General features: G+C 40.0%; 1 protein-coding gene across 5 annotated transcripts in view; it reads right to left on the minus strand.

Annotated features, from left to right (window-relative positions):
• The window catches only part of LOC117407140 (serine/threonine-protein kinase DCLK1), a 95,036-nt gene that overhangs the window by 35,309 nt on the left and 43,293 nt on the right, over positions 1–16,434 (minus strand). For all 5 annotated transcript variants that reach the window (XM_034011823.3, XM_034011822.3, XM_034011821.3 and 2 more), the window contains exons 4-5: positions 15,998–16,097; positions 11,380–11,496 (exon numbers count right to left, since the gene is read on the minus strand). In XM_034011823.3, the coding sequence (XP_033867714.2) occupies positions 11,380–11,496; positions 15,998–16,097 (217 nt within the window). The remainder of the gene's footprint in view (positions 1–11,379; positions 11,497–15,997; positions 16,098–16,434) is intronic.

Consider the following 16,434-nt stretch of genomic DNA (forward strand, 5'->3'; position numbering starts at 1 on the left):
AGCAGGACTGAGTTTGCGATGTAGGTTTATATACCTTATAGGTTGATGGAAACTTGCTGGTAATTGGCTTGTAGATTTGACCAATAAATGAATGTGATGTACTAGGAGCTTGTATTAATGATACTATAGATTTCTTGCCTAAAAGCCTTGCAAGCTTCATATTAATTATTTGTGTTGGATAAAAAATAAAAAATAAAGCTGTATGTGCCAGCTAAGAAGATAATTACACACAAGTACACTTCTGCTATTGTCTGTAATGACACAAATGTTCTTTGTATTAACAACCTGTGGATTGAGTGAGAAGGGATTTTAGCCTAGATGACAAATAAATGAAAAACAGATGGACGTTTATAATGGAGTTTATATTCAAATTTTATTAAACAGGGAAAGATCACGTGACCCTATCACTGGGATGGCTGCTTGCTGTTTGAGCTCCTGCTACCACTTCGCGATTTTCATTTATAATCGAACAATTTACGTTTCTTACATCATTTTCTATATAAAATGATCTACTTAAATGGCTACTTCACGCAAGGGAACTGTTGCTTCCCCTCAATCCACACCGGAGGGAAAGCATATGAAGAGGTCGCTGGGCATCGATGATTGGGGCATCTGCTTGGCAGAGGTTGCACACACATTCCGTGGATCAGTTCAGGAATCAATTAACGTGGCTTTACGGCCGGCAATTCAAAAAGTAACCGAAACAGCTACTATCCTCAGCGCTCTTAAACAGGAGGTTGCTGATATTGCTTCCTCTATGAGAAAGCTAACTGCCAGGCAGGATATCACCAGAGCTGATCTTCGCATTGATGCTATGCAGGATAAGATGGTGGACCTTGAGGACAGAAATCGTCGCTGTAACGTCAGGCTGGTGGGGCTTCCTGAAGGGGCTGAAGGCGATGACCCCATCCACTTTCTTCAGCAGAAAATTCCACATTGGTATCCGACCCTGAGACCCTCCAGCACATCGAGTATATGCAGGTGGCCCTCGGGATTCCAATAAACCTGCACCATGATATTTCAATGCCTTTGTTATACTGATCGACAATGACTCCTCCAGCCTGCTTGGAAATCTGCTCCAATCATCATGTAGGGACAATGCTGATATTTCTGATCCACTTTGACAAATGTTTAATGTTGCACAGTGTTAGAGAATATGAATTGCAGATAATAGAAACATGTTTCAGTCCAGTTGATAACAGCTGTTCCAAAACGTTAGCTGTGTTTCCACTGCTAGGACCACGTTTTGGGACTGTTCTCAGTAAAAGCCTGTTTCAGTGATTGCCCTCAATTAGGTTTCTGTGAGCATGGTTAGTACAAGCTGTTTTTGAGCAGGGTTGTTGTTTTTGAGTTTATAATGACAGCATTTCTGAGTCATTCTGCTGGTGGAACAGAAGTCACCTGTACACCTCAGCACAAGCAGTAGAAAATAGCTTTCCCAGGTGGGAACTGACTACAGCTGTAAATGAGGATAAAATAGGATACAGCAGATGAAGTAACAGCTAGGTAAGCCTGATCCAGCACTGTGGAGGCTGTACAAGAATGAAATTGGTTCCATATTATTAGATTTTGCTGTGCTCATTAAAAGGTATCCACAGACCAGCAACAACAATGTGATTTAAAAAAAAATATGTCACCACTTGTGGTGAATCTTGATAAGGATTTCCTTGACTTAAGTTATTGAGAGAAGCAGAATCATGTGATATATTGAATCTAACTACTGAATTTAAATACAGCAGTCTAGTAAAGTACAAAAAAACCCCACCATAATCGCTAAGGTATTAGCAGAATAGAAAAAATCATTTTGTATCTCATACTTACATGTTTATATGTACATACAATGCATATAGGTTATGGTAGGGGGTCCCAAACCTTTCCAATTCATGACCCACCTGAGTAGCCAGATCATTTTCTGGGATCCATGTCCAGTGAGACAGTGTGTGAAAAAGCATATTCAGTACCAACCAAAAAAGTACAACAATATAAAGTAAGAATAAAAGTTTAAAAATCAGTTATTTATACAACATGACAGATAATTATTATAATAGTAACTGCAGTAACTTGCTGTATCAAGCTCTTGCTCTTATTGTATTACTTGTATTGTAACGCTTGAAATGTTTTTGCTTACGATTGTAAGTCGCCCTGGATAAGGGCGTCTGCTAAGAAATAAATAATAATAATAATAATAATAATAATAATAATAATAATAATAATAATAATAATAATAATAAATAATAATCAAGTAAAACAGAAAGGCTACCAGTAAACACATATAAAACGTCTGTCTCTCGCTAAGGACTTGTAATACTACAACCTGCTTTCCTGCTTTTGCTGCAGGAACAACCTTGTATTTTACTGCTTTAAGATGAAGATTACCGATAGAAATACAACACGTACAGTTGCACTTTGGCTAAAATTTCACTTTGTTTCATACAATGTAACAGGTATGTGAAACATTTAGTTAGCTTTTTAAATAACTTGAAACATTTAGTCAAGAGTTCAAATTAAAAAAAAAATTAAAAAAAAAACTAAACTTATTATTATTATGGCTTTCTTACACACCCATGTTTTTCGTTTCTGAGGCTTTTATACTAGCATACTTTTGTTTTGCAATTCTGTGCTTATATAAAAAAAAATACATCATTATTATTGCTGTGCAGTGTGAAAGGTGTGCTTGGTTTTTTCCAGAAGTCTATTCTTGGATTGATGCTAGAGGACCCTCAGATCAGTTGGTATGTCCATATGAAGAAAAAAAAATGTATGCATGTATGTGACAGGATGGCTGCATGGTAGTGACATCAGCCCAGAAGCAGGAACTGAAACACACAAGCAAGGTACTCGGGTTCAAAGCGCACTGTGACGCTATGTTTACTTTAACAAAAATAAATAAAATATTTTAACAAAAAGAAAGCACAGCTCACAGAGCAAAAATAAGAAAGGCAAACAAAAACAGGTCTCGCACACAAAATCCAAACAAATACGGTCTGGAGCTTCCAGCACTTTTGTTTTTGCTTTCGGTTTCGTTTTGTTTAGCTTTGCATTCCTTCTCCGGTCTCACACACGTTCCTCCTCCTCCTTATATATTGGTGACCTTCTGCATGAGGTTTTGTGCCATGCTGGCAAACAATAAATTAACACACGGCTTTGCCGTCATATTTATAAATAAAATCAATCATAATAATACAAAACAAATACAAGCTATACACAGGGGCGGGGGTGTACCCCGTTCTAAAATAAATAAACAAACATCTGTGCAGGGCTCCTGCCACATATGGCGACCTCAGGTGAAGCAGGACAGGCGGCGACCCTAGGCGAAGCAGAGCAGATGCCCCTGAGCAGAGCGGGCGTGGCATCCTTGAGTGCAGCAGGTGTGGCATCCCCGGGCGGTGACGTACTGGCATCCCCGGGCGGTGACGTGCTGACATCCCCGGCGTGCTGGCATCCCCAGACGGCGCCGTGCAGGCATCCCCGGGCGATGCAGGCTTTGCAGCCCTAGGCGGTGCAGGCGTGGCAGCCCTAGGCAGTGTAGGCATGGTAGTCCTCCCATTGCAGTGGAGGTGGGAGCGGCAGGTAGTCCTCCCATGGCGGTGGAGGTGGGAGCGGCAGGTAGTTCTCCCATGGCGGTGGAGGTGGGAGCAGCAGGTAGTCCTCCTCCTCTTGCGCTGGAGACAGCAGTAACAGCAGGTAATCTCCCTCTGCTGGTGGAGGCAGAAACAGCAGGCACTCTTCCTCTGCTGGTGTATTGGGCCCTGGACCTGTGGGCTTCCCCTTCTTGAGCTGTGGATGCACTGGCTCCCCCTTCTGGGCGTAAGACATTCTGGCTCCTCCCACTTGGGCGTAGGACATTCGGGTTCCTCCCACTTGGGCGAAGGACGGTCGGGCTTCCCTCTCTTGGGTTTTGGAGGTGATGGGATCTTCTGCTCCAACAGCCAAAACCATTCAGGTGCACCCGACACCGTCCCCTCCGAATAGGCCTCCCAGAAGTGTGGGTCTTCATAGGGGCAGTCCTCCCTGCACATGACACACAGGGGGGCCCCTGTGATGCACTGCCGTTATGTGATGCACTGCTGTTACAAATTCTGTACCCTGTCGGTGAGATGAGGTTAAATGCTCTATAACCATAAATTATTATTATTAATATTATTATTAAATGCAGAAAATCCCTTTTGCATAGTGGTTAAGATGCTTGCTTGCAGTGTGCAGGTCGCCGGTCGCACCCAGCCTCCGCCTTGTTACAAACATAGTTAGCAGATGGTAATATTTTTGATCTGAGAACTTAATTTGATTAATCCTGATTTGTATTCTTTGGCTATGCTACATGCTTTCATCTCATTCACTTTGATTACACAGTCTAGATGCGTCCTTAGATACCCCATTACCAGATCAGTCTGTCAACCTGTATTCTTTTCAATATGCTTAGAATGAAGTCTTTTGTTCATGGCCAGGAACTGCAGCACTGGTAACTGGACCAGGGCTAGTTAACGTCATTATACCCTTTGTGTTTACTCCTGACTTACAGTGAATTATCTTTTATGATTATTTTATGACAGCAATGGATAATTGGATCCACAGCCACAGCTGGTAATTCCGTCTAACAGCAAGCACTGGATTACTAGAAATGTAATTAACAATATCCTTGAGATAAAAAAAAGTGCTGAAAAATGAGTTTTGTCAGGCACAGTGGATTGCAAGTATTAAAAACTAAAAGTATTAACATGGATTTTCTCTCTGTTTCTTTAGCACTGGGCCATAGCGTTTAATTCTTTTTTTTTTAACTAAGGAACAAATACCCTGAGAAACATTAAGGGTCCTTAAATGACAAAGTCATTACAGCTTTGAAAATTCAAAAAAGAGACTGGAGTAAATGCTTTCAAAATATGACCCATTGTACTTTATCTCAAATTTCATTAAATTGCAAAGTGATGAAAAAAGAGCAGAGGCATAAGGCTCAGCAGTCGCATAAAAGCAGTAAACCAGTCTTAATGAAGCCCTGCTGTAGCAGTAACAGGGGGGTGGGGCTATTGTACAGTATACCAAGTGCATGTGTTGACTGGCGCATGGAGATCCTCAAGTCATTGAAGAGGTAAGGTCATTCTCAGCAGCCTCTGAGTCATGAGAGAAAAAAAAGGGTTCTTTGGGACATGCACTTCCAGAACAGCTTTCAGAACTGTGCAATGTGCTGCCTTAGGGATCTTTAGACTGTCACTTTCTGAATGTATGAGAGTGAAAAGAAACACTGGAAACATTAGGTTACTATCATAACCCTGGTCCTGAAATAGAAATGTAACCATTACCGAATGGGAATTTACCTCCTAAAGACCTGAATCCTGAATATTGTATACCAAAGCTGCTCTTTGAGCTGGTGACGTAGTCGTGGCCCCTCTATGCCTGTGTTGTTTAGGTCAACAGGGAAGCTGCACTTAACACTAGTCCCAAAACCAGGATTTTGAGGATCCATGACATTCAGTCTGTAGAACCTAGTGAAGGTATGGGAAGTAGCCCACACCACTGAATTGCATATGTCCTTGACAGATGCACCCTGGAATAAAGCCCAAAAAGTTGCAAGGCCCCTGGTGGAATGGGCAGTGAGCTATTCTGGAGGGCAGTTCATAGGCAGTCCAGAATTGTTTGGACTGCCTCCAACTTTTCGTCCTGTCAACATAGTACGCCAGGGCCCGAACTGGGTATAGTATATAGAGACAGGTTGACATGGAACGCCAAGATAGTCTTCGGCAAGAAGGCAGGATTGGTGCGGAGCGTGACCTTTGTCATGGCCTCTGTAACAATTTAGCAGGTTTTTGCAACACAGAATGCCTGCATCTCACTCACCCGCTTTGCAGAGGTGATAGCAAGCAAGAAAGCTGCTTTAAATGATACAAATTCCAGCTCGGCTAAATGCAGGCGTTCAAATGGAGGCTTCATGAGTGCATTAAGCACCATGTTTAGCCTCCAGCGAGGAACAATGTCTTTCATAAGTGGCTGAAGCTGCCAAGCCCCTTTCAAAAATTGCCCCGCACCATGAGCACCATGTTACAGACAGGTGCATTGTAGCGGACAATGCAATCAAATCAGGTTATTGCTGGATATTACTATACACTGTTTAAACTTGTTTGAGAAAGTTTCAAGTTAATGTTTTCTCTCTTTCCCCCATCTCTTGGTCAAAGTAAACAAATGCAGCTTTGTGAAGCGGAGTCGTAAAAATTAATTTGCGTAATCACGAACTGAGATCTGTGCAAACAGGCAATTCTGGACACTGAGGAGAACCAGTTCTCTTCAGCCCTCGAGAACGCGGAGAGGGGGGGAAGAGCGTCAATCACGCTTGACAAGACAAAGGAGCTTTGAGCGAACTGTCAATCATGAGCTGTGGGAAAGGCCAAGGAGTGGCCAGAGACGAACTGACCAGAGTTTAGGCATGTTGTGTGACACCACCCATGAATTCAACGATCCAATCAAGACGGGTCAAGGTTTAATTCAAAAGACTGGGACAAGGTCTGAAACAATGTTCTGAAATGTGTTCTGAAAGTATCTGAAATCTGTTCTGAAATATGCTCTGAAGTGGGGATAGAATCAGACACAACAATGGCTAAAATCATGTCCTGAGAAGGCTGATATCAGCTCTGAAGAGGGCTCTGCTTTCTGCCCTGCGAGAGACTGAACCAGGAAACTGAACTGATCCAAAAGCTTGTCTTTGTTTTATTTAACTGCTTGAAATCAACTATGAAACAAATTGAAGCAACTAGCCAGTAGCTGTGCATCTGCAAGGTCCTGTGGCCCGTACGAAATGATTGCAACGAGAACAGTTTTACAAACTACATAACTTTTCAATTGCAACGCATTCTTTGAACTGAGACTTACGTCCATCAACGGAACCCATTCCAGTTGGAAACCCTCCGACAAGTCAAAGATAATGTTGCAAGACTATTGAAAATCAACAGCTACCTCCCTTTGAAAAGAACTATTGTTTGCTGAGAGCCGACGCAATATAATGCCAACAACAAGCAAAGTACCGTCTTCTTTTCCTACAGTGGAGAGAGAGATGGGAGAAACTGCAGTGTTCTCATGACCCTAAGAAGACTGACTTCCTGGTTGAAAATCGGTAAGTATTCAACATATCATATATTAAAGAATTTTATGACTCGATAAATTAACTGTAGCTAATGCTGTCAAGTTAGTGGATAAACTGTTCTAGGAACAGAATATAACTTCCTGTTTTAGAGTGTGCAAGAAATGTATTTTGTTTGTTGAAATGTGTAACTCAAAGGAGTTGCCTAATAAATGCAGAAAATTTGATCATTGCCCCATTTCTGAGTTAATTTGAATATAGAATCAATTGAGGTTGATAACATATTGTCAGTTTGGTAGATCACGTCTAAACTAAATTAACACAGTAAAAACTAATTTGATAAAACGAGAAACAAAATAAGCTCCAGCCGGAGCTATGCAGCCTGGGGGAGAGCACAAAGTCAGCCAACTTATGTTGTTGGATCCCTGGGAAGGAGTGATTCGAGCCGCTGGCTTCACATGGGGCACAAGGTCGCAGCTGGATGGAACTAGCAACAGGTTGTAGTGCACACAAATACACGTAAATAGAAAAACTATTACAGCGATTCGCTTAATATCACAAACAAAATGTGTAAAAAAACTTTCACATAAACTGCGAAGTATATACAGATATAAGCAACAGTTGTACTTATCTGAACAAGGCTCTCTGTCAAGTCAGTCCTGAAAGGAAAAATGGCTCTGAGATCTGTGAGCGCAGTCCTTTTGTTCCCTTAGGGGCGGGGCCACGACTGTGTCACAGGCTCAAAGAGCAGCTTTGGTATACAATATTCAGGATTCGGGTCAGGGCACTTAACTTTGCTGTTCATTTAATACACCACTCAGAGATATCAATGCTGTGTGACTGAGGCGTTTGCACTGTGACCTGTCTGACAGTGAATGACTGTGGTCAATATGAGGCTATGCACCCAACGAAGTGGCCGAGAAACAATGCTCTGGTCCCTCCAGCCCCACCACACCACATAGACCGTCATCAATTCATGTGTTTACTATGTCTGTAATAATCCTCACGTTATAATCCTCAAGTTGTTTCAGTCTGGATCAGATGCTATATAAAAATGAATCGTGGATTTCTCTACAATTCTGACGCAGATGCTTTATACTCTTGTGCCTAACTGGGATTAAACACAAACTTGATGACAGCTGCTGCTTGCTGCCTTTAGTGTTTCATTCCTACACATCTCAGTAGCGCACTGTGTGGTTTTCACACTATTAAATTCCAGAGCACGCAAGACTAAGCCTGTGATTGCGTGAGCAGAAATGTGGCTGCGTCTACAAAACCCCCTGATATACCATGACTGCACAGCCTCCTTAAAACTGTATGACATGTTTTAAAAATGATATAACATATATCTGAATGGCAAACATTCTAAATGGATTTTTAAAATGCAATCAGTCCTATAGTCTCTCTGTTCGTGTATGTATATTTATTACAGCAAATCTACAACAGATCAAATGGAATTTAATTAAAACGCTGCAAGATATGTTCACTTCTCACCTAAAGCAATCCCTCAAATGTTCATAGCTTTATTTAATAATAACTGTCAACCTAGCTAATCTGTTTATATCTAAAAAAAAAAAACATTTTCAAACTGCCTTAAGCATATTAATGTTAGATATTATATTACTGTACCACAGTTTGTAATTATGTGACTCTCATATCTTAGCTAGTCTAACATAATAAAAGCGAATGTTAAAATAATGCTCTTTGATTTTAAATATATGATCTTACTACATGTATATTTAAGGTGACCAGATTTTCAAAGCTCCAAACCGGGACACATTATTAAATAATTGATAAGACTAATTAAACAATTTAAATATAGGCTACTTTAATGTTTATTTAAATAGCCATCCTCTCACTTAGTAATATCTTTTTTAAGCAGCTAGCTAATTTCAGTACACCCCTGGGTGTATAATTTGTGGCTAATTTAGTTTAAGTAGACATATTGTGTTATATGTATTGCATACTTTTATATTGAGTTTATTAATAATAATAATAATAATAATAATAATAATAATAATAATAATAATAATAATAATAATAATAATAATAATTATTTGTTTATTTAGCAGATGCCTTTATCCAAGGCGACTTACAGAGACTTGGGTGTGTGAACTATGCATCAGCTGCAGAGTCACTTACAATTACGTCTCATCCGAAAGACGGAGCTCAAGGAGGTTAAGTGACTTGCTCAGGGTCACACAATGCGTCAGTGGCTGAGGTGGGATTTGAACCGGGGACCTCTTGGTTACAAGCCCTTTTCTTTCTTTAACCACTGGACCACACAGCCTATTATTATATTATTATAATAATAATAATAATAATAATAATAATAATAATAATAATAATAATAATAATAATTAAAAATACATTTACGTTTTGGCAGGTTTTTTTTCTTTTTTTCTTTCTTTTTTTACTCACTGCATCAGGCTCTATTTATTTACGTTGTTGATGTGGTTTAACCTGCTGGATTCGGATGCTTGCAACCTAACTGCTCTGTCTGGGCTAAATCCCGCCAGAACTGAAATGACCATATTACACACAATTATAGATTCACAGTGAATATAAACTAAATGACAACGCATGGCGCACTGAGGAATCAGCACGTACGCCTGTGTTAAACACTTAATAAAAATAATGTTCTTGACTACCCCGGTACCTTGTATTTTTTGTTGTATTTTGTTTTCCCTGCAGGTGCCATAAACTAAAAGCGGTTGTTTAAGTTGTTTTGACAAAAGCAAAGGTTTAGAGTGTGTTGCGCGACATGAAGTGGCTGAAAATCTGGACTTTTTAAAGATTCTGAGCAAAATATCGGGACACCGGGACCTTTCATTGAGAACCGGGACTGTCCCAGCTAAACCGGGACGTCTGGTCACCGAATGTATATTTTAAATTACACACCGTTTGTATTAGAGAAACTAAAGGAAATATAACGGTTAACATGTAAGATGTAGAGGTTGAATTAATAACCAATTTTGTTGCCTGTAGCCATATTTAAGGCTAAATGTAAAGAAAAATGTAGCAGATTTTGTAGATAGTAGTTCATATATTACCCCAGCTCAATAGGTTATATCTTTTTTTTGTTTGTTTTTTAACAAAACTACCCTTCAGTGAAGTGGAGGAAATAGCTGCTCATTTAAGCTAATATATATATATATATATATATATATATATATATATATATATATATATATATATATATATATATATATATATATATATATATATAATGCAGAAGTAGGAAGCACTTCCCATTTAGCAAAGATGCTAATAGTTACCTGAATAACAAACATGGAATATTTGCAGCCAGGATTTTGCAGCAGTATTACTTTCTTGTACCATAGCTGAACTTCAATATGCTGCAATACAGATGCATGTGTGTACCATTCTGAATTAAACTACAGTTACTGTAGCAAATGTTATCTATACTAGATATTTTATGTGTCCATCATCTCCTCATTCAAAGCCACGTTTTTATTTTATTCTGCAATAACACTGAAAATGTTTGCAACTCAATTGCTCACAAGAGAATAAATGCTATTCTATAAGCAGTGCTTCTGGAACACAGCACAGACACCAGACTTGTTAGGCCCAACACTGTTTGATCAGGAAGTGACAACCATATATGGGAAAAGCTCCTTCCTGGTTTCTATGACAACCAGGATGTGTTTTTCTCGCATAAGTACTCAGCATTGCACTTCATTTGACATCAATTCTCAGGAGCATTCGGGGGGCAAAGATGTTTTTTCTTTAAAATGTAAAATCCAAAGATATAACTCTTCTGCAAGGTTATCCATGCGGCACTGTTAACATGTTTAGGGGCCTACACCTCGACAGGGTCTATGCCATGCAATCACACAAACTTAATTATGTTCATGCTAGTAAAACCTGCTGTTCAGGACACAGGTAGAAGTATGAGAAAACAAGCTGAAAAGCATTAAACTAGGGAAGCAGCTATTCAAAGTAGGCCGTTAATTAATTGTGACTGAAAGGGCCATCTGCTGCCAATGGAAATTTACAGCATCTCACCATCTGGAATGCATCCTTCTGGTATGGCACTTGATTAAAGCTTAACAAGCTACGAAAGGAAATTAAACGTTTATTCAAATAACCCTTTGGTCATTCTTTAATTATATTTCAACACCAGGTGAATGCATTCTGCAGCATTAACTCTTTTTTGTCTAAAGCTATTTTTTACAGTTCCACTGAGATTCCTTGTGTTCATTAAACACACATTTTAAAAGTAGATTTATCATTTTTTAAAAAGTACAAAAAACTAAGACATTCATATAAGTCCAAGTGTTAATGTTTCTTACCTGAGCCTGTAGAAGCTGGGGACTTGCTACGCCTTGAGGAGCCCGGGCTCTTAGCAGTACTCCTACCTGGCACCATCGCTATTTTATTGTACGAAGTAGATTTCACCACTCTACATTCTGTAAAAGAAGAAAGCTAAATCATTTGAGTTTACCCTTGGGTAAAAACAGTAGGAGGACAAACCCTCCAAACCCACCTTGTACTATTAAATGAAGGGACTGGATGAGTGTGAGCTACTGCAGTTCTTTGATGCAGATCAAGACTCTACTGTATATCCACACACACATACCTTTGCAAGCTGACTGAAACAGTCAACTTAACTCCTGATTAAATATTACTGGCGTGCACCGCAGTTATGATTTAATGCAATACCTTCACGGAACACTTTAAACTCTACACATGGTCGAAGTGAAGAGAACAGGAAAGATCAACAGTCCACATTCTAAAGGCATCCTGACACTGGATGCATTTCTCAGCTTGAGGAGTCACACCAAAAGGCGACAATAAATAACTGCTGGTCTAGTGCCATTTCCACATGAAAGACACGGGTTCCAAAGCGACTGGGGTGAGCGAACGGAAAACTGCAACACATTTTGTACAAATGCTTGAGGTTGAGGAAACGTAAGGATGTGTTTCTTTATGCTGACAAATCGAATCATTTTCCTTTTTAAAAAGACACAAATAAATGGGTCTATTTTATTGGTTTAAACCACCATGGCTCAAAATACTGTCGCCATTAAATTCATGAACCTGCACAACCACTGACTTCTTTCTACTGTATTCTGAATTTGTGATGTCACTAAGGGGCTCAATACAGGATCGGCAGCAGGATTTTATTAAAGAGGTCTATACTGAGATGCACTGTTGTTTTGATCAGAAGACCCTACACTATTATTTATATCACACACTACATACTCATTTTCTAATATCGTTCTGATGAAGACACACACGTCTATTTTGAAATATTGACCACCCTACCCGGTCAGAGGGTTAATTTGTTCAATGTTATAATTAGCAGCAACTTGGCTGAAACAGAAGCCTGGACAGGAAGAATCAAGGTAACTTCATGTGCATTATTCCACTGCGCCGATTAACTCTCTACTATTCCTCATTTCATCATGAGTAAATCTGTTATTTTATGAGTAATGATCAGTCAAGATCAAAGCAGCAATCAGATAGGATTTTTTGCACTCTGTACAAATTGTGCAGTCCATTAGTGTCTGTTTTTATATTTAGTTAATGAGGAAATTGCATCCTTCTATAAATTGGTTCCCTACTTTTCCTACTGCTGCAAGACTGGCTAGTGGATTTAAGGGTTGTTATCTGTCCTCCATCTTTTCAGGAATCCTAGCAAAATCTTTGCTTTGCACATGTAAAAATGTCAAGTACAGAACTGAAGCACAATGCTCTAAAATGTTGCCATCTTTACTGCTTCCAGGTAAATTCCAGGTAAATCTACTGAACATGAGCAAAGTCATGGCATCTTTGCAACAATTCCTTAAGAAATAGCAGACAGATCAAACCGGTAAACAAGCCGACTACAACCGTCATCTTTGTGCAAGAAGGAGTAGCCTTAGGAGGAGTCAGGAACCAATCGAATCTCTCGATAACTCCTTGAACCAATTAAAGACCATCAGTAATTATACAGAATGTTTTAAAGAAACAATCCCCTGTTTACTACTGTACTCGGATCATTAAGGTCAGAACACGGTTTCATGCAACTGTCACTTAAGACACTTAGTGAACCATTACTGTCAATGACATATTCAGGAGCTCAGTGCCTCTGACAATTAGAGTAAAGCTGGGCATTGCAGGTTAATGGGAGTACATCAGGCCACAGAAGAAATGAGGACAATTAAAATCAAAACATACAGCTAGCAGATCCGAAAGAACTGCATCAAGTGACTTTTTTCCTTAGAATGCCAGGCCTAGAAAACATCAGCAATATGCTTTATTTTCAGTAACATGGCCATGCTTGAAAGCCGTCTGATTAAGAGGTATTTAATTTGTACCGCACACACTTAACAGGATTATCTGCACATCAACTGTTGCGTCAGAATGATCAATGTAAACACAGCATTTGAAATGCCTGCATTAGAAACAAACATTAACGTCACAGTGATCTGCCGTGCTAATTTATGTAGGCGGAATGATATTTAAAAGCTCTGCATAAAAACTAAAACATTTTAAAAGACTATTGTTGCTGTTCTTTCATGGTGTGAAAGTATGCAAGCTTGGAAGATTTGTAGTTACGTAAATGTAAGATTAAAAAGGTAGTGAACAACAGCAACATTAGTCCTAGAGCTAATTCAACCTGGAATAACCTTCTAAGTGCTCTAGTCTAAATAAAAAGTCCAAATACATGTTTATTACTGAACACATCATTAAAGAATGCGCTCTTCTAGAAAACATTGTGTTGCCTTTTTAGTGTAATATGGAAGGCTAGTTTTTATATAACAGACTGGTTAAACCTAATGGAGCATCCTCATTGTCTCTTATCTTTTTGATTCTAGGTCAGCAGTACTTCTTAGTGGCTCTTTTAATTCACCCCAGGCTTTGTTGCAACTACTCCCTTAATTACTGAACTGAACAGTCCTCGTGCAACTACGCACTTAATTCTTGAATTGAGAAGTCCTGGGCCTTGTTCCAATATGTCAACAGCCCCTTCCTTGCTGATATAATAATACCATCACCTTGTGACAGAGATCGAATGATTCTTGGTGTTAGATCTCCCTCCTGACCTGCGAGGCAGCTGCATAGAGGGAACAGAGTACCCTGCACTAAATGGCACGACAGTTTATTCCCAGGGTTAAGTGGAAGTCGACCATCTAGAAAGGTGGAAAAACTCAATGACCTGGACGGGAAACGGCGTGGCATCCGTGGATTGGAGGAGCGGATGCGCTCGTTGACCAAGGGGTCATGGGTGACGTTATAACAAGGGGACGTAGTGATGTGATCTGTTCCTTTTGAATCGTTATGTTAAATGACCAGAAGGAGAACCTGTGCTGTGAAACATGAGTGTTTTGTTTGTTTTTGTTTGTCAGTAATACTGTTTGTAATTATTTGGACGGCTAACACGATACGGAGCTGTCGCCAAAGGCGACAGAAATTGTTTAGTTTCTCATAAGCTTTGCTATATATTTTGATTGAGTGTTTGAAGTTCTAGATGTTTTGTAACACTGTAATTTAAACTAAGCTGTATGCAGGACATGCATATCCACTGTTGCTACTGATAGGTGTAGTTGTTCATGGTGTGTGAAAAGAGGAGGCAAGGTGGGAAGGTGAGGACGGATGAGAAACAGATTTAAGATGCTTTCTTCTAAAGAGCCATGTGGTGTGAGAAGAGGGGGCGGACAAGAGCAGAGTTCTGAAGGACAAAGTGTCCCTCTACAACATCACTCAGTCATGAAGAATTCAGGCGTGGGAAGACAGCAGTTTGAGAGCTTGCCAATTAGTGTTTATTGCAGAGACAGCAGGTGTGCCCACTGTACACTCCTGGTTACAGGAAGCAATTGACACACACAGATTCATCATCAAACCGAATGGATAGAAGGTAAAATAAACATCTCTCCATATGTAAATACTTGTATATAGGGACAGCAGTGTGGAGTAGTGGTTAGGGCTCTGGACTCTTGACCGGAGGGTTGTGGGTTCAATCCCCAGTGGGGGACACTGCTGTTGTACCCTTGAGCAAGGTACTTTACCTAGATTGCTCCAGTAAAAACCCACCTGTATAAATGGGTAATTGTATGTAAAAATAATGTGATATCTGTATAATGTGATATCTTGTAACAATTGTAAGTCGCCCTGGATAAGGGTGTCTGCTAAGAAATGAATAATAATAATAAGTATAAAGATAATGGAAAATTTAGTTTGAGATTATTACACCAATTTTTTGATATAATGAGATGTATTTATTTTATTTCTTTATTTAGTCGTCGCCAATGGTTTTTTCACCCAGGTTTTCTCCCCAATTTGGACTGCCCAATTGTTATTTGTATCCCGGTTCACCGTTGCAACCCCCTGGCGACTCAGGAAACGGAAGCAGGAACTCATGTCCTCTGAAATGTGCTCCTGCCAATCCGTCATTTTTCGCACTGCGGATCCACAGTGAGGCCACCAGACCTATAGTGCTGGAGGACAACTCTGATGGCTCCACTGCAGAACCGCAGGTGCCCTATCAGCCACAGGGGTCGCTGGTGCGCGGTGAACCGTGGATTCCCCTGCCGACCCAAGCCCTCCCTACTCGAGCGGCGCTCGGCCAACTGTGCGTCGCCCCCAAGGAACCCCCGGTCACAGCTGACATTTGAACCCGATCTCCAGGCTATAGGGCGCATCCTACACTCCACGAGGAGCACCTTTACTGGATGTGCCACTCGGGAGCCCTGCGACAAAATGAGATTTTAATATAGACACATTACTAGTTTGAATGAATGTGTTTTATATTGTAGGTTGGCCACCAAAACATTCCCAAATTTAAAATTGCCTTCACTCCCAAATTATAATTTTGGATTGCTCCCAATTCGTAATTTTATATGCAAAAAATAATTTTATATAATTTGGAAGTGAGGAAAATTAATACATTTGGGAGCTCTCCCAGATGTATACAGACAGACTTACCACTTTCATCAAGAAGGAAGTCATCCTGATAGCGGAACTTCTCTGGTCCACACGCAATAAAAATATCATCTTCTCCAAAGAAATCCTGAAGGCACAACACCTGAAGAAAGAGAGATGGAGCCTGATCCATTAAGAAGTTTTGTAACAATACAGCAACAAACAGGGTGGCTCATCTTTCTACCAGTAACAACACACAACTTTAAGAAGAATGCAGTACTCTAAGGGAATATATAAAACAGTGTTTACATATATAGACCCCGTGATCTATGACTTAAACTGGATACAGCCTGCTTTCAGCAAAAGATGAACTCAGATGTTTTTTATTGTATTGATTTATTTGGCAGACGCCTTTATCCAAGGCGACTTACAAGTGTTACAGGGCAGTACAGGGTTGCAATGCAAGATTAACATTTAAATACAGTATAGTTTACAGTAAG

Source organism: Acipenser ruthenus, chromosome 8 (genome assembly GCF_902713425.1).
Source record: "Acipenser ruthenus chromosome 8, fAciRut3.2 maternal haplotype, whole genome shotgun sequence".
In the NCBI taxonomy this organism is placed as follows: Eukaryota; Metazoa; Chordata; class Actinopteri; order Acipenseriformes; family Acipenseridae; genus Acipenser; species Acipenser ruthenus.